The sequence below is a fragment of the Leptonychotes weddellii genome, chromosome 13 (assembly GCF_054177405.1).
Source record: "Leptonychotes weddellii isolate Sample4059 chromosome 13, ASM5417740v2, whole genome shotgun sequence".
Classification (NCBI taxonomy): Eukaryota; Metazoa; Chordata; class Mammalia; order Carnivora; family Phocidae; genus Leptonychotes; species Leptonychotes weddellii.
The window spans coordinates 54,141,716-54,168,299 of record NC_138381.1 but is presented as its reverse complement, the minus strand read 5'-3'; the positions used below and the strand labels follow the sequence as shown (position 1 = coordinate 54,168,299).

The window sequence follows — 26,584 nt, the reverse complement described above, 5'->3', positions numbered from 1 at the left end:
CATTTGGGCTATGTTCACATGCTATTCTAAACTAGGTCAGGGGGTGGGCTGGTATCTTCTAGACTCTTTTAGGAAAATGTGAACAAATGGAGAACTGTAATATCCCTTTCATACTGGGTCACAGAAATACTTTGAGGGTTTAAGTTCTTTGTCTCTTTGCAACAGGTAAAAGGATTATTCTCTTTGCAACCCCATTTGTTGTTAGAATAGCTGGAGGGGGCCTTGATGTGCTGATGCCCAATCTTTTATTTGAATAATGGAATTTTAGAGTTGAAAGGACCTTGGATTTGATCCGGGCCTGCCACCCATATTCTAGACAGACAAAATAGAGGAGAAATGAGGAGGCTGTGATAGGCAGCATCAGCAGGGGTCTGGAATGCTTTTCTTGAGATTTGGTTTTCTACCCACGGATTTGTACATCCCCTATGAGTTCTGCCAGCTTTTGTGGGTGCACCTAGGAGAAAGCTCACAGTCACAATGCAGGGTGACATTCCATGTAAGATAGACATAGATGTTTATGTGCCCATGTGTATATAATTGTGTAATTTCCTTTACCCGTAAATGCTTACGTTGATAGTAATGTTTAAGTTTGCAAATTTATTTCAACGTCTTACAAAAGTAAATTCCATTTTCATATATTGATTTGCAGAGATTTCAGGGATTCTATGTTCAATGTCCCTGCAGAGATTTGGGCTGGGCTTCATCATATTCTTTAAGTTATTCACATGGCCCTTGGCATGGATGCTTCACAGGTAGCAGAGAGCACATATTATTTTCCTATGTTTTACATTATAAAGTCAGTGCTACACCTGCCTGCTATTAAAATTGGTTTTTCATAGGCATGAGATGAATGAATACCAGAGAGGTTAAATATTTTGCCCAGAGCTTCACAACATCCAGTGACAAATTGGAAATAAAATATATGAGCCTCCTTTTGTTAAGCTTGAGCTCTCAAGTTCTGCTGGACTCCCAGCTGCTGCTTCTAAGGCTCCCCACATTCTTGGAGGCTTGGAAAACTGCCACAGATGTTTTCACGCAAAATAAGAACCCCATATCTATGACTTTTGCTGGGCAGTTCATGGAAAGAGAGCACCTGTGTTACTCATTTTTGGGTTAGAGACATGGGGTGAGTAATGTACAGCAGGCCCCAGAGTTCCCCTGGGGGGGACACTGTCTTGTGTATTTCATAGAATGAAGGTCCTTACCAAGATAGCCCTCTCTGAGTTCAGTTTTTTGGTATCTACAGATAGACTGATTTCCCAAACTATCAGTGGCACACAAATGGGGAAGGAAAAAAAAAATTGAAGAGCATCAAGCTTGCATTGACTACTTTATGCTCTATATTATACTTTTTCAGAGTGCAAATTCACCTGCACCAGCGGTAAATGCTTGTATCTTGGTTCACTGGTCTGTAACCAACAGAACGACTGTGGGGACAATAGTGATGAAGAAAATTGTCTCCTGGTGACTGAACATCCACCTCCTGGCATCTTCAACTGTAAGTCCCTCCTACTTACCTTGGTATCATTAAGTTGGATTTTGTTTTTGAAATGGTTAGGAAGTGGGGTCATAGGGAAATGGAAAGGATGTTGATTTTTGGTTGAGAAAAGAGATTTTGTACTTTCACAAAGGGAATGTTTGTTTTTTTTCTTTTAGTATAGAAAGATGGTGTGTCTAAAAGTGGAAAATTCATTCTACTTTCAGAGATGGCCAGTGATGCTGTGTGTTGGAATAGGCTTTGGCTACTTATCTTAGAAACACTAAGTGGATTATAAGAAATAATGTATTGGTTTAGTATTCATGTCAGTTTTGTAGAAAGTTTTTATGGTAATTTAAAATAATTTAAAAATAGTTTTAGATAAGCAAAGAAAGATATGTGGAGAGCTCATAATTGATCATGTAATTAAAATAAGAAAATAGAAAAATTTATATGGGACTTGAAAAAAGGTTCTGATTATGTGTTTTTCTGTTTGGTACTACTTGGAAAACAAGTTAAGTAAGGTGTTTACATGTGTGAATCCCAAGGCTGAGGCTTTGAGCATTTCTTGAACTTGAAAAGGTGAAATCAGAGTTTGAAGTTCATCGATGTTTTGATCTCATGGTTTTTATGAAGAGGAAGGAGTAAGAAGTCAGCTTTGAAACACTGCTGAACTTCTCTTAGGAAACTTGTTTTCTTGAGCTTAGTGAAGTGGGTTAGGATGAGAATGTCTTTGCAATAACACGTCCAGGAGGAATGTTTGCTCCTCTTCATGGGGTCCTACTGAAATCATTTGATGTAATTCAGCTTCTTTCCCCAGTTTTGCTGACATTATTTTGAAAAGTTTTATTTGTTTTTTATTTAAAGATTTAAAATTTTTGTTATGGCTATCAGACTGCATAAATACTCATACTATAATGCAAAATGGGAGGAGATTTTTTAAAAAGAAATGGTTTTCTCTATTCTTGCTTTATTTTTATATTGAAGGCAAACTCAGAAAATGACCATGCCTAGTGAGTTTTAAGCCTGTTATTTGCTTGCTAAATTCAAGAGTCTAATAGTGCAATAGTTCTTGTCAAGTTTTTCTGTTGTCAGTTTGCATTTTCTTATATTGCGTGTCCTTAGAGTCCCCTCTCTATACTTTGAGAAGAAAATTTAAGGTTAGGAGTGTACTTTCTTGGTGTTTGGTCCTTGTGTTTCCTGTGGTGATGTTTTCAAAGCCACATCTTGGTTGGGGAGAGCAGAGTTCCCTTGACTTCCCAGAATCAATAATTGAGTAGCCTTAAGGTCATCAATACTGTAATTTGCATAATGCTGTTTGCCTGGACACAGGGAAGGGATCCCCACGGTGAATTGTCCTACTCTGCGTCTGCCTGTTGGGTTGGGATCCTGGCCACAGCACTCACCTAATAATGGGGCAGCTCTATGACCTCGTCTACAAAATGGAGCATGAGAATGGGTATTGTAAGGATTAAGTGGGATGGTCATAAAGCACTTAGAATCTTGCTAGTACTAAGCACTTGATGTAGGCCAACTAGACTCAAGCCAGTGGGTCTTAGAAGGAAAAGAACAATGTAAAGGCAATATTTTGTTTCTCTAGACTTGAGTAACAGCAAACCTATTATGTGATAAACTGCAGAGAATATTACAATTGTGTGGTACTTTCACTGGATTGGAGAGTTCTGTGTGAAAAGCAGGCAGACCAAACCTTTGGCCCTCTAACCTGCCGCACTTCGCAGACTGTTTCTCTGTATCTTGAAGGTGCTTCTCCTTCACTTTAGGATAGTTCAACTGCAGTCCTTTTATTGTATTGAAACCTCTTCCCTTCCATTCCCTTCCCTTCCTCCCACCTTTCTCCCTTTCTCATGAGTAGTGCTTTCTGGTTTTTAAAGCCTATTTCCAGATATCTTTTTCATTCATTTTTAACAATATGAATGCTTTAATTTTGCTTAAAGCTAGGTGAAGGAGTTACATCTATAAATGTTTCAACATTGCCCAGGCAACTACAAAAGTTTATCCTATAGGAGCCTTAAGATCCTGTTGGCAAACTGTCGGTTCCCGCTGTTCAGAAGTTAACTAAAACTTGTTGTGTCCTTATAGCTAAAATGGGAGATTAAGACAAAAGCCAGGAGCCATAAGAACAAAGGTTAGGACCATGGCTGTGGCTTCAAGTAGACTTGGGTTCAAGTTCCAGCTTAAGGAAGTGACTAAACCCCTTTAAGACTTAGTTTTCCTATTTGTGAAATGGGAATAGTTCTCTGCCATATAAGGTTGCTATGAGAATTTAAGTGAAATAATATACATGAAAAGCATAGTCTACATAATTGCATCATTACTATCATCATCCCTACTCATTGTGTGGCCATTTCTTGGGGAGGTGGACCCCCATGGCTTGTATCCTCTGTCTCTGATGCCAGGGTCACTCTTCATATGTAACAGGATCTTTCAGGTGTCCAAAGGTGAGTTCATCTTTACAGATTCTAGATGTTTCCTATCTACTTGTTCCCTGCTCAGCTGAAGGCAGCTTGCTCTGATCTGGCCAGCAGCCCCCTCTGCACTCCTTTCCCCCAGTTCTTCACAGGCACCAGAGGGAAGCATGGTTCCCTTGTCACATTGGGACACTTGCTCTGAGTTTGTTGTCACTGGTGTGTTCTTTGTTGTCAGGAGTCTTTGGGAAAGGTTGTAGCTTCCCTGCTCTTTGTTGATGACAGAAGATGATCTAATATTGAATGAATATATTTTCTTCCCCTTACCCTACTGGGCAAGAATATAGAATTAACAGAGGATATGTTACTTCCTGTTAATAGCTGCATAATGAGGCTTAGAGGCTCTCCATTTGAAATTGGGATTTATTTATTTATTTATTTATTTATTTATTTATTTATTTATTTTTATGTTAATCACCATACATTACATCATTAGTTTTTGATGTAGTGTTCCATGATTCATTGTTTGTGTATAACACTCAGTGCTCCATGCAGAACGTGCCCTCTCTAATACCCATCACCAGGCTAACCCATCCTCCCACCCCCCTCCCCTCTAGAACCCTCAGTTTGTTTTTCAGAGTCCATCGTCTCTCATGGTTCATCTCCCCCTCCGATTTTGGGGCGGGGTGAAATTGGGTTTTAATAGACCTACCAATGCATCTCCTCCAGCCGATGGACAGTATGCCCTTCACAGAGTACTAACTCTGATGATGAGGCGCTCCTTCCTCTCTGCCTTGAGAACTTCAAGTTCTACAGGGATTCTTGTCTATAAAATGTCACACTCCAGAAAAACACATAGTGCTTCCTCCTTGTTCCCGTATAAGAACAGGATTCATTTATTTGATCTGCTTTGTTCCCACCTGTAGGGAACATTCAGTGTTCTGCTATTTGATTGTGCTTATGGTAAAGCAAACTGGAATCTTCCGGATTTCCAGATGAGCTAGAATCAGTTTTCTGCCTATGTTATTGGCTGTGAGCATGCACCATGGCTCAGATGTTTTGATTATCTCTGTCTCTCATTTGATATTTACTAAAATTTAGCATGGATTAAAGTTAGAAAGAAAATGTTACTGTCATTTGTGAAGTCAGGAATGCTAATAATAATGGAGGCACTTACAGTAGTTATAAGTAGCTTTTCCCTTCAAAAAATGTTTTTGGAACCTAAACTGAGTGGTTTTACCTGCTTATCTACTTCTACTAACTATGGTTAGGCCATCCATTGACTGAAGCTGGTTTATTTTCCTGTGAGCCTCAAAGGGTTTGCATAGATGTGGAAGACTAGGCTGGTGTTGGTTGTCTCACATGGAAAGAATTTTGCTAGATGCACTTTTTTTACAGAAGAGGAAAAATGCTATCAGCCTAAATTGCCAGTGTTTCTCATGTCTTTACTCTTGGCTGCTCCATCAAAATATTGTACTCCTGAGCTACTAAAGAGACAAATTATACAAATAAAATGATTTATTGTATAGAAAAATAAAATATTTTTATACAAATTATTATATTTACAATTAAAATTATTAAGTGCGTTCTTTGATCATTGTACCAGGAACTGTGTGGGATGAAGAAAAACATAGATCCTGTTACCGAGGTGCTAGTCAAATTGGGGAACTGGAAGATAAATATGAACACAGGGTAGTGAGAGCTAAGCAGTTTTAATATTTTGTGGTTCAGTAGTTTAGAGAGAATTATTTTGGTTGGACTAGTAGTCATGGTGGCTTTCTGGAGGAGGTGTGCAGGGAGGCATGGAGAGAGACAAGAGTGTCAGGGCCAAGAATAGCACGATCATGGGGAGAAAGAGGGGGTAGCAGGTAGCCTGAGATAGGGTTGGAAAGGTGGGTTGGGCCCATAGAGAAAAGCCAGTAAGTCATGCTACACTTTTTGCCCGTCTCTAACAAGAGATGGATTGCCTGTGGGTCTGCTGTAAATGTGTGGGAGACACCTGCACAGCTCACCTGTCACCCTGGGTGGTGCTGGCATTGCTGCTCCCAGACTTCCAGTGAACTCTGCCTCACCATTCCTACAGGCTGAGTATTTCCTGTTACACTACATTTTCAAAGTCCCTGTGCCACTTCTTGGTTGGGGAGAGCAGAGTTCTTTTAACTTCCCAGAAGCAATAATTGAGTAGCCTTGGAAAGAGCCATGCACTTTGGAAATACTGGCAAGAACAAACCTTCCTTAAGCAATCAGAGCTAAGGAATTCATGCCACTAGACCTTAAGTAAGCTCAAAGTTGAAACGAAGCCAGCAGTTAATCAGAACAACTTTCACTTTCAGCTTCAGTGGAATTTCCAATTAACTGAGGGGATCTGATTCAGGGAAAGCGGGGAGTGGAGGAGCTCCCATCTCAACTGGAGGGGGAGGTTGCTTCTTTCTCTATAGGTGGTCTCATAAAACTGAACCTCAAAATCCAATGAACTAAAGATTAATAAAGTGGACCCAATTAAGCCAGGATTTTAACTTCAGGACTTTTTAAGAAGGAAATTTTTTTTGGTCCAAGGCTATTTAGGGTAGTAACAACCAAATAAAATAAAATTCAACATAATAAATCTGAGTTGAGTGTCTTTCTTCCCAGACCAGCTCTTCTCACAGTCCTCTTTTTTCCACCTGCAAAGGGACTGGCACCTGGGCTCCAGTCACCTGAGCTATACTTCCCTGTACTTCACCTTTGACTGTCAACTCCCCACCTTCCAAGTATGTTTGTTTGTTCGTTCGTTCATCCATTCAGTTTTATTAAGATGGAATTGACATACAGCACTGTGTAAGTTTAAGGTATATAGCATAAGGACCTGCCGTACATATATTGTGAAAGTTTAGTTAACACCAAGTATTTTATTTTATTTTTTTTAAAGATTTTATTTATTTATTCATGAGAGACAGAGAGAGAGAGAGAGGCAGAGGGAGAAGCAGGCTCCCAAGGAGCAGGGAGCCCGATGTGGGACTCGATCCCAGGACCCTGGGATCATGACCTGAGCCGAAGGCAGACGCTTAACCATCTGAGCCACCCAGGCGCCCAACACCAAGTATTTTATATTTGGGACCAGGCTCATAACCATGAGGAAAACTTATCCACAACTAGGCTTCCCAAAGACCAGGCTTCTTTTTTTGTACTGTAACTATTTCAGTTAAACATTAACAGTCACTACTGTCATCAAATATCCTGTCAGAGTTCACATTTTTTCAATTGTCTTATAAATGTGTATGTTGTTTTGTTCTGTTTACAGTTTGTTTGAACCAGGATCCAAAGAGGCTCCAAATATTTCTGCAAGAGGGATTGATACGCCCCTTAAGAATTTTTTACTCTAGAGTATACCCCCTAACTTCTTGTAATTTTTGGCAGAAGGGTCTGGGTTGTTTCTTCTGTAGGGTTTCCATACTCAGGCTTTTGCTGACTGCTTTCTCATCAAGTCACTATATGTGCTCCTCTGTGCCCTCTAATTCCTGTCAGTTGGTAGTTACATCTAGAGTTTGGGGAGATTTAGGTTTGAATGTTGTGTGTGTGAAGTAGCTTTATTGGTGCCATTGTCTTCCATCCAGAGGCCCCCTGTCTGATTATCTCTCTGTTGTGTGATTATTATTAGTCATGAGGGGTTGCAAAATAGTTGTAACATAATTCTATCCTTTTTTCTCCATTTATTAGTGGGGATGCTTCTATAAAGCGAAATTCCCCATCAACTATGTGATTACCACGAAGTACATATCATATAGGATCAGTTTTCTTAATAATGAGAAAGTTCCCTATCACCCTCCACAGGTAACCAATGATTATGAACTGATGAATCAAAGCACATTTTTAAAAAGATTTTATTTATTTATTTGAGAGAGAGAGAGCACAAGCAGGGGGAGGAGCAGAGGGAGAAGCAGACTCCCTACAGGGAGAGAAGCAGAGGAAGAGGGAGAAGCAGACTCCCCACTGAGCAGGGAGCCCCATGTGGGGCTCGATCCTGGGACTCCAGGATCATGACCTGAGCAAAGGCAGACGCTTAGCCAACTGAGCCACCCAGGTGCTCCTAAAGCACATTTGATGTATATATGGAACCTTTTGGGAAGCCCCCTCTGCTGCACTTGGTGACCCAACTCCCAGGTCTTATCCAGGATTCTAGATCCCCAGTGGCCTGTTTAAACAGGTGAAACTCCAGGAATGGAGCGTCTGTCCAATTCCCCAGTGCCCAGGAGCCTCATGAGCTCATTCCCTCATGCCTGCTCCTTCACCTCACCCAGTTGACTCTTCCTCTATCTCCCTTGCACTCTGAGCTTCCTACAGCCCTGTGCCTCTGAGCCCACCAACTTCTGCTGTACCCAGTTTGCAGACCCCAGGGCTGCACTCTGCTCTCCTAAATCCTGAGCATCTAAACCTGAAGCAATGATTTTTCCCTCCACCCCAGACCAGTTTCTCATTTGGTGCCTTTTTTAGTGTTTTGGCCATCTGCCATTTATATCAAGTTGGTCACCCTTCCTCTGATCCCCTCCCTAAAGCCAGAAACAGTTTCTCCTGCTTAGAACCCTTCAGCACTTGGTGTCCTTCCTCAGGTGCTGTCTGTTCTGCTTGATCATTACGTGTATACGAGTACGGTTCCCACGAGATATTAAGCTCTTTGAAGGCAGGGGCTATGCTTATGTCTTTGGAAAACTGATACTCCTAACATAGCATGGACAGTACATATATATACTTGAGAGTATACATACATACTTGAGAAGTATATATTGTATTAAATTGAAAACCATTTATCCTTCCTCTGCTACTTCTCAGCATGCTGTAAGCATGACCTTCAGTGAACAGGGACTGTAAGGTTTTCTGCGGTAGCCCTGGTGCCCACAATAGTGCATGGCGTATACAGCATATGGTACATGGCATATATAGCATACGGTCTGTGGCATATATAACATATGGTAATGTGGCGCATTTATAGTATATAATACATGGAATATATAGCATGTGGTTCATGGCTCTGTATGTATATGCTGAGTGAATGGATGAATGTGATTATTTTAGAAAACTCAGGTCTGACAAGGGGATGCAAAAAAATTTCTGTTTGCATGGCCAAGTACCTTGCTAATGGAACTGAAGAGTTGAAAATATCTATACAATCTTGGCAGCCTGCGTGATAGGACACAGAAAGAGATGACAATAAGGTCTATTCCCCCAAATGGTCTGTCATTACAATATATATTGGGTTACCATAACCACCCAAACTAACCAGAATATAAGCCTACTTTAGCTTATTCTGTGACCAACAGTATGATAGACTTTTACTGCTCTTTGAGGTCAAGGTTTCCCAATACAGCAACCCTGGGAAGATCAGTCTTTGGCTTCTGAATATCCACATGCTTTATTTGAAGGGCTGGTTCATGCCAAGCCCAGAAGAAATGTGAAATACTTCCTTCCAGGTCCTAAAGAAGTGTGAGTGCATGTGCCAGAGTGTGTGAGTGTGTGTGGTCCGTGCATGCATGCATGTGTGTAAGTATGTGAGTGTGTCTGTGTAGGCATGGTGTGTAGCTTCATTTACCTGATTAGTCTGACCAGGGCAGGTCCTGATTTTATGCCAGCGTATCCCTAGCATCCTGGGTTTCTTATTACTCCTGGAGAACATATTTTCCTGTGGACTCAATGTTTTAAACTGTGATTAGGATCCCAGACTAGCCCTACAATTTGTTTAAAATATAAAGTATAATATCAGGTCCCGAGTTCCAGTGCTGCAGTCACCACTTACTGACTGTAGCTTTCAGCAAGTTGCTTAACCTCTATCTTGATTTTCTCATTCATAGAATGATGATGATAATATTGGTATTTCCTTCAAAGGGTTGTTCTGAGGATTTAATAAAATAGTTTAGGTAAAGCAATTATAACAGTGCCTGGTACGTAGTAAATGCTCAATAAGTATTATTACATTTACAGTCCTGTTTCTCTGTTTGCTGTCTTTTAAAATTCATTTTGGAATAATTTTCAAAGAGAATAAAGTTATAAGATTTATCCTTTTTATCATTCTGTCTCTCTGTATTAACATTTTCATTTTTTCTGAACCAGTTTATAGTAAGTTGGTCTCTTTACCTCAAAATACTTCAATGTGTATTAGGATCCTAAGAAAAAGAAGGACTCTCATAATCATAACATAGTTACCCAAACCCACAAGATGTAATGGTGACACAATACTATTTTCCAATATATGGTTCACATTAAACTGTTGCCAGTTGCCTCGGTCATGTCTTTCATAGAAAATTACTTGTATTTCTCAGCAAAGGCTCAGCAGAAATACTGCTTGCGAGGAGGCTGCGCTGGGACACCTGTCAGATCCCTCCCACTCTTAATCTGTTCATCATCTCAAATGTTAAAGAACGGGAGTGCACACCAGGAGCTCACTGACCCTGGTTTTTTACCCGCTTCTGGTTCCCATGTGTTTCATCACCCCTTATTCAAAGGTAAAGTATTATAACACTGCTCCCTTTCTCTGATGACCAGTGGGGGGGGTGGGTACAAAGAGTTTATCTGAAGACCTGCAGCTTCAGGGGTGGGGATAAGTTAGGCAGAGAGCTGATGTTATTGAGTGCCAAGTGTTTACATGCATCATCTCATTTATCTCTCAAAACCATCCTAGAAAGTTTTCATAGGAAATAGTACTCAGAGAGGTTGGATAATTTATTCAGACTCACACAGCTAGAATATGCTGCAGCTAGGAATCCGTGGTTAGGCTGTGGTTTTGTTTTTGTTTCTGGGTTTGTTTTTTTTTTCCATGATATTTTTTGAACAAGCTAAGGATTTACTCATCAGTTTTTAAAGATCTGTAGCATTTGGGGCTGGAGATCAAACAGACTATTATTATGCAGGCCCATAGAAGTGAGTGTTCCAAGAGTAATGATTTATATAACAATTTCTAATTGATATGTAGATGATAATCTTTGTTTTGTCCTGGATTTTCAAATAGATTACAAAAACTTAACCCAGTAGTCCTAGTGTGTGAGGGATCATTGGGTTTCCTCTACTAATTAATTAATTAAAACCTCCTTCAGTTCTGCCCAGGCTGTGTACTATTTACATGACTTGGGGGAAATCCGTTTCCCTCCCTGTTTGACTTTCCCCATCAGGACGCTAAATGTGATGACAGCAGCCTTGTGAACATGACAGATTGTGAGGCTCAAGCTTGGTGGGACCCAGTGAGCAGAGCGACTCTGCCATTACTCTCCCCTTTTCACCTGCTGTGAGCCCCAAGAGCCCTCCTTGGCCAGATGTGGGCTTGTGGCCCTAGACCCCTAATTTCCCTCCAGATCTTGTGTGCACACTGCAGCCCCTTCAGACCCTTTCAGCTGTCCCAGTGGACAGAGGCCCCTTAAGCAACTCAGCGGATTAGACTCCTGATACTGCTGACTGCAGGGAGGGAGGACCAAGGGTCTTCCAGTGTCTTGTGTTGTCCTAGAGCACGGTGGGGTCCGGGTGGCTTGTGCTCTGAAGGTTCCGCTTGCTAAATTCCGGTTTACTTTGGTCAAGGCCAGTAGTAGAGGCCGCTTTCAGTGAATCAGGCTGTTCTACAGAGCAGTGTATATTTTTTGACAGGGCTCCCCACCCCTTTTTCAACTTAAAAAAAGAAAAAGAATCCATGACAAAACAATCATTGACTTGTATGAAAATGATCCAAGACGGTATTTAAAACAAGGTGAGGAGAAGGATAGGCATCTGTTCAGCTGAGCCGGACCAGGTTGCAGGTTATCACTGGCAACATTCCCCCTGGATGTGTTCTGTGGGGGAGGCCAGAGGAGCACCAGCAGCGAGCTCACCCTCCTTCACTGCCTGGGGGGTGGGGGGACTCTTCCCCCACCCTCCCCTTTGGTTTGCTGCCTTTGTTTCTCCAAGACAGTTTTCTGATCAATTAAAATCTTGTAGGGTCTTGAAAGGCAATTCTGCCTTTTCAGATAAACAATGGCAGAGAACAAATGGGAGGGAAAGTTTCAATAAACCTGAGGCATCATTTCCTCCTGCTGTGACACTAAATTTACGTGGATAAAAACAACCTCTTAGATTTACATTTTGATTCTGTTACTGCTTTCATGTGTGCAGGGCTGTCCCACTTCAGATGAAATTTATCCACTTCTTTAAATATTTAGTAGTCTAGCGTGGATGTTAATGAAAGTCTGGCGGTGCTATTTTGAGAATTGCAACAATGATAGTAATTTTCAGTGTCAGATTCCTGCTTCGCAAAGGGAGAGAGGGATGGGAGGAGGAGGAGGGAAAAATGGTTTCAGTTCTAATAGAGTTTGCCATCCGCTGGGCCGTGCCAGACAGATGGGTCATGAATACTGTCTAGACGCTCTCTGCCTGAGCGAAGCCCTGGTCTCTAAGGACACGCAGTGAGACGCCGGCTTAAGTAACCGGGGAAAGTCAGGGCAAGCTCTCCTGTAATCAGATAGAAATCAATGTGGATCCTGCTTCCTGGGGGAGGCCAAGGGGTGGGGTGGGGGAGCTAGATGTGGAGAGGGTGTTAAGAGAAACCGCCCTCTGTTACTGATCAATTTCAGTGCAAACTTGACTAATACTAGGCATTAGCGAGAGCGTGAAAGGAGAGTTGTAGTATGATAACACTATTGATTTAAACTGTACTCTGCCACAGAATGCAGAATGATTTAATTCAGACATGGTCCTTGGAAGGCCAGAGACCAGAAAAGGAGGATGACTTCTTGTATCATTAAAACAAGAACACAGACCATTGGGTGACCTGCATTAATTGTGTGTATTGATGAGCAGGGTGCTGATCCAGTCAAGACTGTCCATTCTGACTGTTCATTTTCTAGGGGTTAGCCTCTTAATTAAGAAGGGTTTTAGAAACTCACGTGGCTTGCTTTCGTTTCTGATGACTCTCTGAGAACTTTCCAAAGCTAGACCTCATCACAAGCAGCTGTGCTAATGGGGCTGTAGGAAATGAGATAAAAATCTTACAAGTGCCCTGCTTGGTTGTGCTCTAGTACATGGCTACTTTCCAATGGTCATTTTACTCCACATTCCCTCAGTGCCAGAAATGGAGTTTACATGACGTAAGTAGTGAGTTTCTGTTCACGAAAACTCACAATCTAAATGTTGTGTTGGTGGGGAAGGGGCTGTTGCTATCAGGATGAAATTATGGGGAAGGTAGAGGGGACCACCAATAAGAAGAGCATGACTCCACTCAGCTGGAAAGGGCTTCATTGTTGGACTTGATGTGAGTAGTCATATGTTTGCCTTGGAAAACTTACCCAAAAGGGTCTGCAGTAAACGTTGGAAGGGACCATCTTTGAGTAATTGCAAAAATACAGCTGAAATACAACCATCCTGTGACATGTCTTGGGCTGCAGAGATGGAGTTGACACCCCCCACCCCCTGAGGGTAAGGCCTCTGAATTAACCATCTGGGCTCATAGCTCTTTTAGCCATGTCTCAACCAAGACATGGGCATAGGCTTTTAATTTGGAAAAAAAAAAACCCAACAACATAAATTTAACAATAATAATTTTTTTCGCTCCTTCATCCATTCTTGTTATGTCCTAAGAGCAGAACGAACAGTAGACAGTTTTTGCTTCTTCCTTCCCAGAAAGAAAAGGAAAATCAAAGAAGAAAAATATTCTCAAAGTACACAATTGCTGGAGAGGAAAGCAAGAAATCCTGTGTTCCAGAGCTGTAGCCATAAGCAGTGAGCAAGTCTGTCCTTGTTCCAAAATGGCTCTTCTCGGAAATACTGCTGAGATTGCCCAGAAGGTGTGGTGGTCTTTCAGAAAGGCATCTTCTTTCCCCAAAACTTTTGCCTGCTGTGACCATCAGACTCTTACACTTATGGCATGAATTCGCCCACCCTTTAGATAACCTATAAAGAGTGTCCCATTGATGGCACAAAGCATAATGTTCAGAGAGTGATGTCAGCTCACACTGACAGCCTTGGGTGTCTGGAAGGTGAACCACAACACTTGGCAGAACCCCAACACCTCTTGGTTCTGTTCACTTACAGTCAGAGAAACAAAACATGCATCTGCCTGTTTTAAAGACTCCAGAGATTTTGTGGGGTGACTTGTGGGCTCATGTATGTGCCTTGGCTAAGAGAATGTGGTATTGTTCCCCCTCTTTGAGAAAAGGCACCTGCCCTCACGTTGGCATACACCTATTATGGAAGGGTGCCTAGGCGTGTTGCCTCCACTTCTGTGTCTTTTTAGCGGGCGCTCTGGGCTTCTGTTATTTGATTTGATTCTGAAAAAGGGAAGAACAAAGAACTTGAGCTAAACCTCTGACCCTTTTCTCCTTAGATTTTGGCGGGGGAAGACCAGGTATTGTTCCTATAAGGTGCAGCAGTGGGGTTTGCTCACACTTGCAAGCCTCTCTAACCAGTCTGGGTTTAAAGCAGGCTTCAGGTTGAAGGCTGGTGACAGCTCTCTGTGTCATGGGGGTGGGAGTGGCTGAGCCAGGCAAGGACAATTATTTACCTCTGTGACGTGATTTAAGTCTGTGTCTATGACTTGACATGGTTTTCCACAGAAGGGCAACCAAGGAAAATGTACTCCTCAGAGATACACTCTTCTTTCTGTTAGGTATGCTTAGAAGATAGAAACGTTGAGTGTTGTCTGTTCCATGGGAAGAGAGCTTGGCATGACACTTAGTTTTTAAATAATAACCTGACCTTAGGAGGCAGAGGATCTTCACTTCCTTAGACCTGTCAGTGCATCCTGTTAACCCTCACAAGGCCATCAGGAGCCAGTGGCCAGAAGCCAGGGACTCCCTCCTCATGTTCTTGTAGTTCCATGTTTGTTCTCATGTTGAGACATTTTAACCTGGAAATGATAGGAACTGATGGCTATCAGTAGTTAGCTTCTCCCAAAAAACAAGATACCAGGACCGATTAATTTTTAGAAGTTGAAAGAGAATTCGTCATTGAAAGATAATGTCTAGACAGGAGGCTGGAGAGTGTTCTAGATACATTTAGTGTAGTTGCTTGCAGAAAATGATATGCTAAATAGAAGCAACGTGTCCTTTTTTGGAGGCATATTTCATGGAGAGTGTTTTTATGAGTGTTGAATATATAAGAGGCACAGGGCAGGGTGATGGGGTGGGTGTAGGGTTTACAGAGTATGGTCCCTGTTTTCCAGCTGTTTCCATCTAGTGCTAGCGGGTGGCACAGCAGGGAAAATCTCTTTGAGCTTGGGTGCTCAGGGTAGACCTCCTCATGGGGGTTTCTAGAGTACTCTCATTTCCCTGAGAGGCAGGAGGGGCTGGACCACAGGTGGGGGGAATGGGTGTGCAGGGATGTATCATGTAGGAATTGTCATGAGCCAGCTTGCGTGGAGGTAAGGGCTGATTTTGAGGAGCATTTACTAGAAAAGGCAGGTTGGGGCCAGATTCTAGAAAGCCAGGGATATTAGGCCAAATAGTTTTTTTTTCTATCCTGAAGGAAGTCATTGGAGGTTTTTGAGTAAGAGAGTGAGGCTATGCTGCAAAGCAATTATGTACAGGAAGGTCCTAAGAGATCACCTAGCTCAGTGCTCCTCTTTATAGCCCTGGGAGCTTTAAACCCAGGGACAAGTCTTTGAGGGAGCTGGGATCCAGCATAGAGAAGGGGAGAAACCTCCTCCTGGGAGACTTGGTGCTGAGGCGGAGCAGCACCCTGAGAGGAATAGGAGGAAGAAAGATTACTGCATAGCGCAGGTCTTCACAGTAAAGGGGGCCTGGGCCCTCCTGTCAGTCAGCTTGGGCCTAAGGAGTCTTAACGGGCAACATCTTGGTTGTACTTTGCAACTTTCTTTAAAAATTTTTTTTAAATTTCAGCTTTATTGAGGTATAACTCACAAATAAAATTATGAAGTATTTAAAGTGTACATCATGGTGATAGGATCTACGTAAACTCTGTGAAAAGACCCCCCCCCACACACACACTAGTTAACTCTGGATCTATCACCTCACATTTATCTTTGTTTGGTATGGACATTTAAGTTCTCTCTCCACAATTTTTTTTTTATACAGTACAGTATTTTTAACTATAGTCACTTTGTTTTACATTACATTCTCAGATCTTATCTTATAGCTGTAAGTTTGTTCCCCTTTACCAGCTTCTCACTATTTTCCCTACCTTCTGGGATGCATGTGAATGAGATGTGTGTCATGTATTTCATTGTGTGCAAATACAACATTTGTTTTTTTTTTTTTTTGATTAACCAATTTTGTTATTTTTTATTATGTTATGTTAATCACCATACATTACATCATTAGTTTTTGATGTAGTGTTCCATTATTTGACAGAGAGAGAGACAGCAAGAGAGGGAACACAAGCAGGGGGAGTGGGAGAGGGAGAAGCAGGCTTCCTGCCGAGCAGGGAGCCCGATGCGGGGCTCGATCCCAGGACTCTGGGATCATGACCTGAGCCGAAGGCGGACGCTGAACGACTAAGCCACCCAGGTGCCCCCAAATACAACATTTGAATAAGAGCAAGAATTGTATTTGTTTTTTTTAAAGATTTTATTTATTTGAGAGAGAGAGGGAGGGAGAGAACATGAGTGGGAGGAGGGGCAGAGGGAGAAGGACAAGCCTACTCCCCGCTGAGCAGGGAGCCAGATGTGGGGCTTCATTCCAGGACGCTGAGATCATGACCTGAGCCGAAGTCAGATGCCTAACCAAGTGAGTCACTCAGGTGCCCCAAGAATTGTGTTTGAAGAAAGATACAGGATCCAGCTCTTTTTCCCTTTGAAAGCAATTGATGATGGACTGTGTTTTGCTTTGCGGCTGATGTGTTTGGTGTATTTTCATGTGCATGCATTGTGGAAATCAGGAAATCTGTGAATTGTGATAGTGCTACATAGAAACTTGAGGTGTAACGTTTTCGGAGGGGACAGGACCCTTAATGATATTTTTCTTGCAGGACCAGTACTGACACTTGTTTTTATCGTGGATGACGGTGGATTTGTGCTTACTTGTGTCACAGGAATGAGTTAGAATAGAGAAGCAGCAGCTCTGCTACTCTCTGTAGTGACCTTAGATCATCAGCATCTTGGGCCTGGGGTTTCTTGGTCTTCTGGCAAGTAACATGGTTTTTGATCCTTGTGGCTCAAAACAGCACTTGAATTGGTGACTTTACTTCTGTTATTAACTTGAATGAGGGAAGTATCAGACACAACATTTATTCAGGAGAGGCGTTTCTTTGTAAATAATGCAATTATTTTCACGTTTTTGAGAGAGGTGCTCATCAGGGTAAAATATGTCTACCAGTGCCCGCTCAAATTAGAACCTTCCTCTGTGTGATCAGCCCATTCATTCATTACAAAGTGCCAGGTGCTCTGTCTGCTTTTCCCACTGTTACCCCTTCTCATTACATTTCAACCTCCATCCCCAATATTGCTGTGTAATCTGTTCACTGGGGACAATAATGATGCAATGTGTGAATCCAGAGTCTGGCACCTAGTAGCACCTTGACAGAAATAGAAAGCTGTGATCTCAGCATTAAAATATGCTAACAAGCTGTAGGAGCTAATGGGTGCCACTCTTACACTGCAGATGTTCATTCTGGTGCCACTGCTGAGTGCGGGGACAGAACAGGAGGGTGTGCTGCTCATATCCCAGTGTTTGGTGGTGGCTTTTGTTTATTGCAGTGTTATTCTCCAAAAGGGACCTCCTGTCTCCTTTGTAAAGTATGCTGCCTTTCTGGGGCTAGAAATGATAGAAGGACCCCCTTTAGTAGGACTGTTAGAAAAAGAGAGCAGAGCCCATGTGGAGGAGAAATGTTAATGATAAGGATAGGATGTAGTCGTTTGATTAAAAATAAATTAGATTTTGTGCTGTTTGTGGTTGATGTTTATCTAGACAGAGTTTCTGAGCTCTAGAAAGGGGTTCTAAATGCGTTATATAAATGCATAAAGAATTCTGGTATACCGAATTTAAAGGGATGATTTAAGCACATTACATTAAAATTTAAATATATAGAATTTTGAATTCCTGTCTTACAGTTCTGTTCTGTATTTGCTTCCTGGCTCATATTAACAAATGACTCCATTCTTTTCATAACCCTTGCTCTTATTAATGCCAAGACACACCCTCAGGTCCCCCCACCCTTTATTTGTTTGCTCTCACTTTGCAGAAGCCAACTGGGTGAAAAACATAGTCAGACTGAGTGGACAAGACAGCCAGATGCTATCTGCTGTACAGGGATGGTAGTATTTGTCCAAATAGAAGGATACTCTCTCTGCAGGGAGGGTGGCAGGAGGACATGCCTGGCCCACCTTGGGAGTCTACCTAAGCTGCAGGGCCAGGCAACTGGCAGAGATGAGGTGGACAGGGTGCTGGGTGCCAGGGTACCCAGGTCTGGGGCATACACACAGCAGGCCTTGTCCAGAAGACTCTGGGGACCAGGGGAGCACTGCATTTCTATGACAGATACTGCTATATTGGATGTCTTCTGTTGCCTTGGATCATACAACTCTGAGTCCAGAGATAAAGGTCATGATCATTTATATATTCATCCATTCATCAAATGTCCCACTCAAATGTACACTTAGCTGTGCATCCCTCAAAGCAGGAACAAGGCATAGGACCTAGAAGATATTCAATCAGTACTTATTGAGTGGATTCATACACACCAGCCACTGTACTGGGTAATCCAAATCATGTAAGACTTGGCGGTCCTCACCTACAAAGGGCACAAAGTACATAAAGTAGACTGATGCTGGGATACCTGTAAATACATATGAGCCAGGGACTAAAGAAGAGTCGGCGCTGCCGAGGAAGGGCCAGGAGAGGCTCAGAAGAGGACCAAGCATGCTGAAGCGCATCCTGGCACCAGAACTGGGGTTTCCCCAGGTACAGCAGGCAAGTCAATCTACCCAGTGGGCACGTAGGCAGGGAGCCCAGGGTCTCTAAGCTTTTTGAGGACCTACACAAGTAATGGAAACCTGAATAAAATCATACTGCCTCCGAGATAGGAAAAGAAGACTGGAAAATTGAAATGAACACATGTAATTAAATGTCAATATAATGTTATCGTACATCAACTAGTTGATTGTGGTTTATTATCTCATGTGGGATGTGGGTGCCCTTCAGTGGTTTGGGGTGCATATGTGAGCCCCTTGCAGATGCTGACATGACCCTGGGCAGTGGCGAGAAGAGGCTGGAGCCTGCAGTGATTCCTATTCCTGATTGAGAAGGTACAGAAATACCAGGAGCTTCTCAGCATTATTCCATAGCCCAGACATCCCACTGAGGGCGTGTCCTCCTCACCATCCCATGTGTTCCCACTCTTCATGGAGGAGTTGGGCTTGGTCACTTTGTGCATGTGCTTAAGGCAGGAGCAAAAGGGCAGGTTCAAAGATATAACCCCCCTGCAACTGGGCAGAGTGTGTGTTTGCTCCTTTCTCCCTTCCACACAGCTCCCAGTAAGCTGCCCAGGAGCTTGCCTGCTCACGTCCCCTTCACCTATGTTCAGCTCCACAGCAGTCAAGGAGGCGTGTTGGCACAGGGCACCCCTGAAAATGTGAATTGAACAGTAAAAATTTATCAAGAGGGGAGCCTGCTATGGGATAGTGACATGAATAAAACCAGAGTCCCTGCTCTTTTGGAATTTATGGTTGGGCTTAGGTGGAAAGATACATCTTACTGTTAAAGGGCAATAGCAAAGGAAGGGCATGGTAAATGCCCATATCCTTACACACTGTCTCAGCCCCTTATTTGGCCGGTCCCGTGCCTCCCCTCAGTTCCATCTGCAAAGGAATGTTTGCCCTCGTATAAGAATCTAGTCTGCCAGCCTAGCCAAACACATGCCAAGATTATCCTCATGATAATCAGAGAAGGGAGAGGGCGCCCCTTCACCTGAAGAACAGAACAGTAGGGGAATTGCCAAAGGGGACTTTGAGAGAGAAATGGCTCCCAATAGTCTGGTGGATGGCACTCTGTCAACCTATATATACATACCAGGAGCATAGCCTTCTGCACTGTCTCTCTCTACAGTACAATTCATAGCTAATATGTCTCACCTGCAGTCAAGGTCACTAACATACAGTTGAGGACACTATATCAAGTGCTTGGCTGTGTAGTAGGAAACTCGTCATAGATTCTAATTAAAACCACAGTCACCCCTTCTTCAGGTTTTTCTTAACACATTATTATAATAATATTATAATAATTTTAGAAGGATATTTTGTTTTTAACAGTTTTTTTTTCTGCTTCTCACATAGGAGCTAAACTTTGAAACACACATACGCTCATCCTTTTCCCCCTCATCTCTTTTCCCCTCCCCTCCCTGCACCCTCACCATCTAATTCCCTCCTTCACTTCTCTTACTTTCTTCTTTTCTCTCTTTTTTTCTTAAACTGGATAATGGTATCTGCTGTCTGTACTTAGGGCTGTTTCAAATGAAATGTGGAGTGAAGGTTTCAGCAGAGGTGTTATGGCACAGGGAGTGAGCGTGAATTTCAGGGGGAGACAGAGCTTCCCAGAGGATACACAGCCCTATAACGGTGGCTCCTTCACACACTAGAAGAAGAATCTACACTGGTAGTCTGCTTCCTGCAGATGTGGCCTCTCTCTTTTGGGGATCTTTTCAGACACTGTAGGCACCTGCCACACAAGCTGATAAAGACTTTAAGGTGTGCTCTGAAATAAACACGAGCACAAAGTGCAGAATGACAAAAGGGTCTGTGTGATGTGTGCTGGCAGGGAGGCGGTACATGTCTGTAGTTTACATTTTTGTTTATTTAAAAATGCTCTTCTGACCTTCTAAATGGCATAATTGAAAGATCTCTTAGAATCCTGAAGTGGCTTTTTCAGGAACCAAGCCTCACTCCAGCAACCACCTCTTCTTTCTGGATGCAGCTGTCCATCATTTTATTTTATTTTGTTTTTTATTTTATAAGATTTTATTTTATTTTATAAGATTTTATTTAATTATCTGAGAGAGAGAGAGCACAAGAAGTGGAGCGGGGGTGGGGGAAGGGAGAAGCAGACTCCTTGCTAAGGAGGGAACTGGACTCAGGGCCCGATCCCAGGACCCTGAGATCATGACCTGAGCCAAAGGCAGACACTTAACGGATTAAGCCACCCAGGCACTCCGCATCTCTCCATCATTTTGAACAGAAGTCCCAACCTGAGTAATTCTTCTTGGATACCACTTACCAGACGGCAATGACAGGGGACCAATATGGTTTTTCCCTCCTTTCTTAAAGACTCAACTCTAGTAACCTTATATAAAATACCCAGTCATTATCCTTGCACTCAGTAAGAACAGAATGAAATTGCCCTCTTTCCTACAATGGGAAATACCACCTATTAGAGGAGATGCATCTTGGACTCATTCCCACAGAATGTTAGAGGTGCAAGAAAGAGATCAAAGGAATGAATCATGAGAATTTCATCTCAGCCTCTGTCCATTTTTTTGTTTTGTTTTTTCCTTTCTCCAGGCCTTTGCCTCCTCTGTGGTGTAAATTTTCTGGTTGGCAATTCTGTCTTAACAAATTCTTTGGACCTAATTCTTGCATATTAATACACTTCATGTAGGTTTTCTAACTGCTATAAGAAATGGCTATGTAAGGTCAGATTAGTGTGGCCACAGGAGGAGAAGAGAACAAGGCTTGGAAGGAAGTTTATTACATCACTGGTCACAGAGAGGGAATCAGTGCATGCCATTAAGGGCCACAGGGTGGAGGCAGAAGATGGAAATGAGGGGAGAGCTTGGGCCACAGTCTTTACTGGGTTTTCTGTGGGAAAGACAAGGTGTAGGGCAGGGTAAATGGTTTGATTAGCTAGTTCAAATAATTTTGGCAGGCTTTGGACTATAGGGGTGGTCTCTGGTTTACCTGGTACCTGGCCCTGGGATTGATTAGGGCACAGGAATATTGCCTCCTGTGGCGTGTGGGCCATAGAGGTCTGACTCTGGATCTCTCAGTTTGCATATCAAAGGCATGCTCCTGGCTGAGCCCTTTGCTAGTTCCAAGAATTGGCTAGTCCTGGGAGGGGCAGTCTCTTCCCAGCTAAAAAGTTTTTTTTAGGATGTCAAAACATCATAATACACAAAATAAATACACAGTGACAATACACTGTCACTGTATGGAGAAAAACACACAAGTACTGCAGCAAACAAGTCACAGCTTGAAAAGTATTATTTTAGAGCATATAAATTTGGGGTAAAATAAGTATATTTGTTAACACAAAGGGATTAATTTATCAGCATTTAATAAAATGCTTTTATTGCATTGATAGCAGACATTTAGTAATGAAGGACTAGAAAAACCAAAATTTTAATACATACAGGATGTTTTTTGAAAAGTTATTTTATTATATCTATATAGTAAAAATCATTCTCAATTTCTCAAAATGCAATCACTGGTCCCCTTATGAAAACTGCAATGCGTTGAGGTCATTTTTGGTGGTTTAACATACAACTGAACAAATATTGGTGGTGCTAAGATGAATGGATGATACATTATAATTATATATTTTTAAGATTATGATGAAAGCAGAAACATTTGTGAAATAAGCCTGTTTGCTAGTCTACCTTTTGTTTTGAGCCCCAGCAGGTGACTGTTCCAGTATATGCTGCTTGTGATTTCCATGTGTATGTCTAACAGGTCTCCTTAGAGGAGGACCAGTTGTCTCACAAGTGCTTGCCATTGTTAGGAGAAGCATGTTCTTGTTGGCTCCCAGCATATGGGGGAAGAATCACATATTTCACTGATGTGGTAAGAAAGCATCTTCTGAGAACGAAGGGGCATCTTCTTACGGACTCCTACGCCAGAGATGGGGCAAAAGTCCGGTGTACCGGTGGTCTGGCTTGGGGTATGAATCAATAATTACCAAAATGACCAACTGTGGTGGGGGAGTGAGGGGCTGACATGAGTTCTGCCTGAGAAGGGGAGACTAGATTTCAAAGGTGGTAAAAACTTTTATTTCTTCCTGCCTTTCTCTGAGCATGCCTTGTCTGTGAGAGAGTATGGCTTCCCCAGCCAGGGCACACTGCCGGCTTCTTCCACCACTTCCTGCACACCTTGGCTGCTCTCCTGGGAAAGGTGTTCCAGCTATCACGGTATCTGAGCCACTTTAAGTTCTCAGTGAGTTGATTTCCCATTTCTCTTTTCATGGTGCTCTTTTATTACTGTGGATCCCCATAACCCATATCATGTTGGATTTTAATGATTTATTTAATATATCTCTTTGCTGGATTATGAGTAATCCCTCCAGGGTATGGTCTATATTCTATGCATTTTTAGACCCTTAGTGTCCAGCACAAAGCCTACCACATAGCAGACTCTCAGTGCATGTTGATTTTGACATAACATTCATTTATCTATACACACACAAATGCATGCAAATAATTATATATACATATATTTATTATAATTTTATTTTTGTAAACTATTCATGTAAATAGAAACACAAAAACAATCTTATATTTGCAGACATAAACCAATTTATACTATTAATGTCGGTTTGGATCCTAGTCTCAGGCTAAAGAATCTTAATAAATTATAGTTCTTCAGGACTGTGCTTTTCCTTAAACATACATGGTTTATTCTAAATTTTGTAGTTTACAGTGTTATCTAAGATTACTTCTGTCACTTCTTTGCCTTTCCTCTCATCTCTAAAAATTCACATCTTCCCCTCCTTCATGGTCCTGCTCTAATGCCTTACCCCACAAAGCTGCCCTGGTGCTCTCTGCTGTGAGGGATTGCTCTCTCAGCTCCATTCTATTAGCACGTGAGGCCCTGACTTCTCCTTTGCAGTTTACTTACTTCAGTGCTTATCCTACTGGCCTTCCTGGTTATAAGCTCCCTAAAGACAGTACTTAATAAATGTTAAATGAACAAAGCCATGAATATTTGTAGAAAACAGCATATTCCAGCACCATAATGTTGGTCATTAGTACATGTTCTGATGATTTCTTTGTCTTTTACTCATGGTGAGAGTTGTAAATTCATTCATTTCTTGTTGAAGAGTATAGTTATAGTAAGTCTCCCAAATGGATCAGGAACACAGCATAAATAACAGGAAGGTCCTGGGTGGAGGGAGCGTAAGGGAAGAGCTTGGTGGCTAATTCTAAGGCAGGAGCAGTGGTACAAATCTACATAGTTGTATCAACTCCACATGACAAGGGATTCAAAATGCCATTCAGGAAAAAAAATTAGCAACTAAGAAGGAAAGCTGCACATTACTTTAGAAGTGCTATTTGTTAGCATGTGAAATTGAAGACTTAGCTCTTCTTCTTTGGCTGGGGAAGGAGAATGAATCCTATGCATGTATTATCCTTCATGGACATATCATTTATACAAGTCTCATCCTGAGCATCCTGCATGAGCAGACTTGTGGCCATGTTGGAGTGTGTGTCAGGTGAAAATTAACCTGTATCCATGAGAACAGTTTTGAAATACGCTGAAACATTCACTGCATTGTTTTGTTTCTCTGCTTACATAGGTGTGGTAGGCAGAATAATGTCCCCCCAAAGTTGTCCACATCTTAATCCCCAGAACCTGTGAATATATTACCTTTAGTGGGAAAAGAGACTTTACACGTAGGGTTATGCTAAAGACCTTGAGTTGCAGGAATGATCATGGACTGTCCAGATAGCCCCAAATACATGGGCCTGAAAAAGTGGAGAGCTTTTCTTAGCTGTGGTCAGAGGGAGATGTGATGATGGATGGAAGAAGGGTCAGAGAGATGTGATTTAAAAAGGACATGGCCTGCCATTGCTGGCTTTGAAGATGGAGAAAAGGGGCTTTGAACGGAGGGGGGGGGTTTGGCAAATTCTAGAAGATGGAAAAGGCAAAGAAACATCCTCTCCTAGAGCTTCTGGGAAAGAATGCAGCCCTATTGACACTGTGATTTTAGCTCAGTGAGATTCATTTCAAACTTCTGACCTTCAAAACTGCAGGATAGTAAATTTGTGTTTTAAATTACCAAGTTTGTGGTAATTTGTTATGGCAGCAGTAGGGAACCTAATAGACATGGTCTTATGTATATAAAGATATTAAGTAAAAAAAAAATTTCTACTTCTACATTTTCTCAGGGTTTATACTCTGTGAGAAATATGGACATTTACATTCACTTCAGGTCTACAAATTTTAGCCCAGCCACTTCATTTTAGTAAGCATTTCCTAAGTTCCTGCCTTAGGTCACGTACACTAACGGTGACACTAACTTTACTGAAGGATAGTGGAAGGTTCTAATAGGTTCTTGTAGGAAAGGAAATTATGCTGAAGAAGGAGTTTGGGATCAATTGTTCATTTAGTTAATGTGGTTGAGATTCATTCTACAGAAACTACATAAAACTTTTGAGCAGTGTTCTGACATCATATATGCCATGACATCAACAACAGCTACAGCAGAAGAACACAGCTAATGCTTATGGAGTCCTTCACCATCCCCAAAGTAGACAGATTGTGTGGACCAATGGGAAATAAAGCATGCCAGGTGTGAGATAGGTCTGAATAGGACAGTAGCAATAAGGCCAGGGAGCAATCAGTCAATGTGAATACTCTTAAAACGTAAGTGAAGGAGGATAATCAAAGGACTGTGGAGCTGGTGGGAGAGAAGCCCAGGGGAAGCTTTCAGGCATCAAGTGAATGAAGATGTGATTCATCAAACCATACAGTCAGGGAGGAGGGTGCTTTTCAGGAAAAGATGCCAAGTTTGGTGTAAGATAAGCTGAATTTTAGATAGGACTGTGAGACATTCAGTGTCCTATAAGTAGTTAGATCTTGGAACTGATTTGAATGATTATAAAAAAGAAATCTGGGAGGTACGCAATTGGGATTTGTCTTCTTAATTAATGCAGAAGTCTTCTATGCCCAAGCCTTGAAAAGCTCTCCAAGAAAGGAATGTGTCAGTGCAGCAGGGAGATGGTCCAGAAGAACAGGGCAGGCTCAGTTGTGGTGGCTATAAGGGTTAGACCATGGACAGTAAGGACATTGCCCAGAAATGCAAAGACCCCAAGCAAAGCCCCATCCGGGAACTTTTCTATAATGAAGGAACCAGATGGATCCAATCTTTTGGTGAACAACTTGCTGCTCAGACTCAGAAGGAGCATGATAATTCTTGTGAAGAGGTGTTCATGGGGAGATCTGGACACTTTGGGTGGGGTTGCCATGGAGACTTCCCTGGGCTCTTAAGGGACAGCTGACAGACATGTCCAGCCCTTCAGCTGCACTAAGGATGGCTTTAAGAGGAGTGGTGTGTTTTCTGACTTGCTCTTCTTAGGGACCGATGGCTGTAGAATCTTTGTGAAGCAATTGGTGATTCCCACACAGAATTTCTAGATTCAGGCATGATGTGTGTGTGTGTACTTAGGGAAGGGCTGCCATGTGAATGCTGACTTCTTCCCGAGTGTGGCCACATCACTGGACTTTGACAGGTGAGGACAGACTCTCATGCTCTTTTATTTTTCCCAACCCTCTTTGAATCTGAAGAGAACTCCTTTCTCCTCCATTGTCTTTGACAGGGATCCTTTCTCCTCCTTTGAAAGGGCACACTGCTTGTCAGGCTCCACTGGTCAGTTCTCTGCACCCTCCGCATGCCGCCCCGGGGTTTGGAAGAGCATGCCAGTGAGTGGCCCGTGGACACATGACTGATGAAGGACAGGACACACTGCCTTTGTTGTCTTGTAGTGTTGTAGCTCCATTCTGTTATTTGACTATTTAAACAGACTTAAAAACATCTCT

General features: G+C 42.3%; 1 protein-coding gene across 4 annotated transcripts in view; it reads left to right on the top strand.

Annotated features, from left to right (window-relative positions):
• LDLRAD4 (low density lipoprotein receptor class A domain containing 4) overlaps positions 1 to 26,584 on the top strand; it is a 397,933-nt gene that overhangs the window by 214,784 nt on the left and 156,565 nt on the right. For 3 of the 4 annotated variants that reach the window (XM_081802605.1, XM_081802607.1, XM_081802604.1), the window contains exon 5: positions 1,358 to 1,498. The exons of the other annotated variant lie outside the window; for it this stretch is intronic. In XM_081802605.1, the coding sequence (XP_081658731.1) occupies positions 1,358 to 1,498 (141 nt within the window). The remainder of the gene's footprint in view (positions 1 to 1,357; positions 1,499 to 26,584) is intronic. 4 annotated transcript variants of the gene reach the window in all.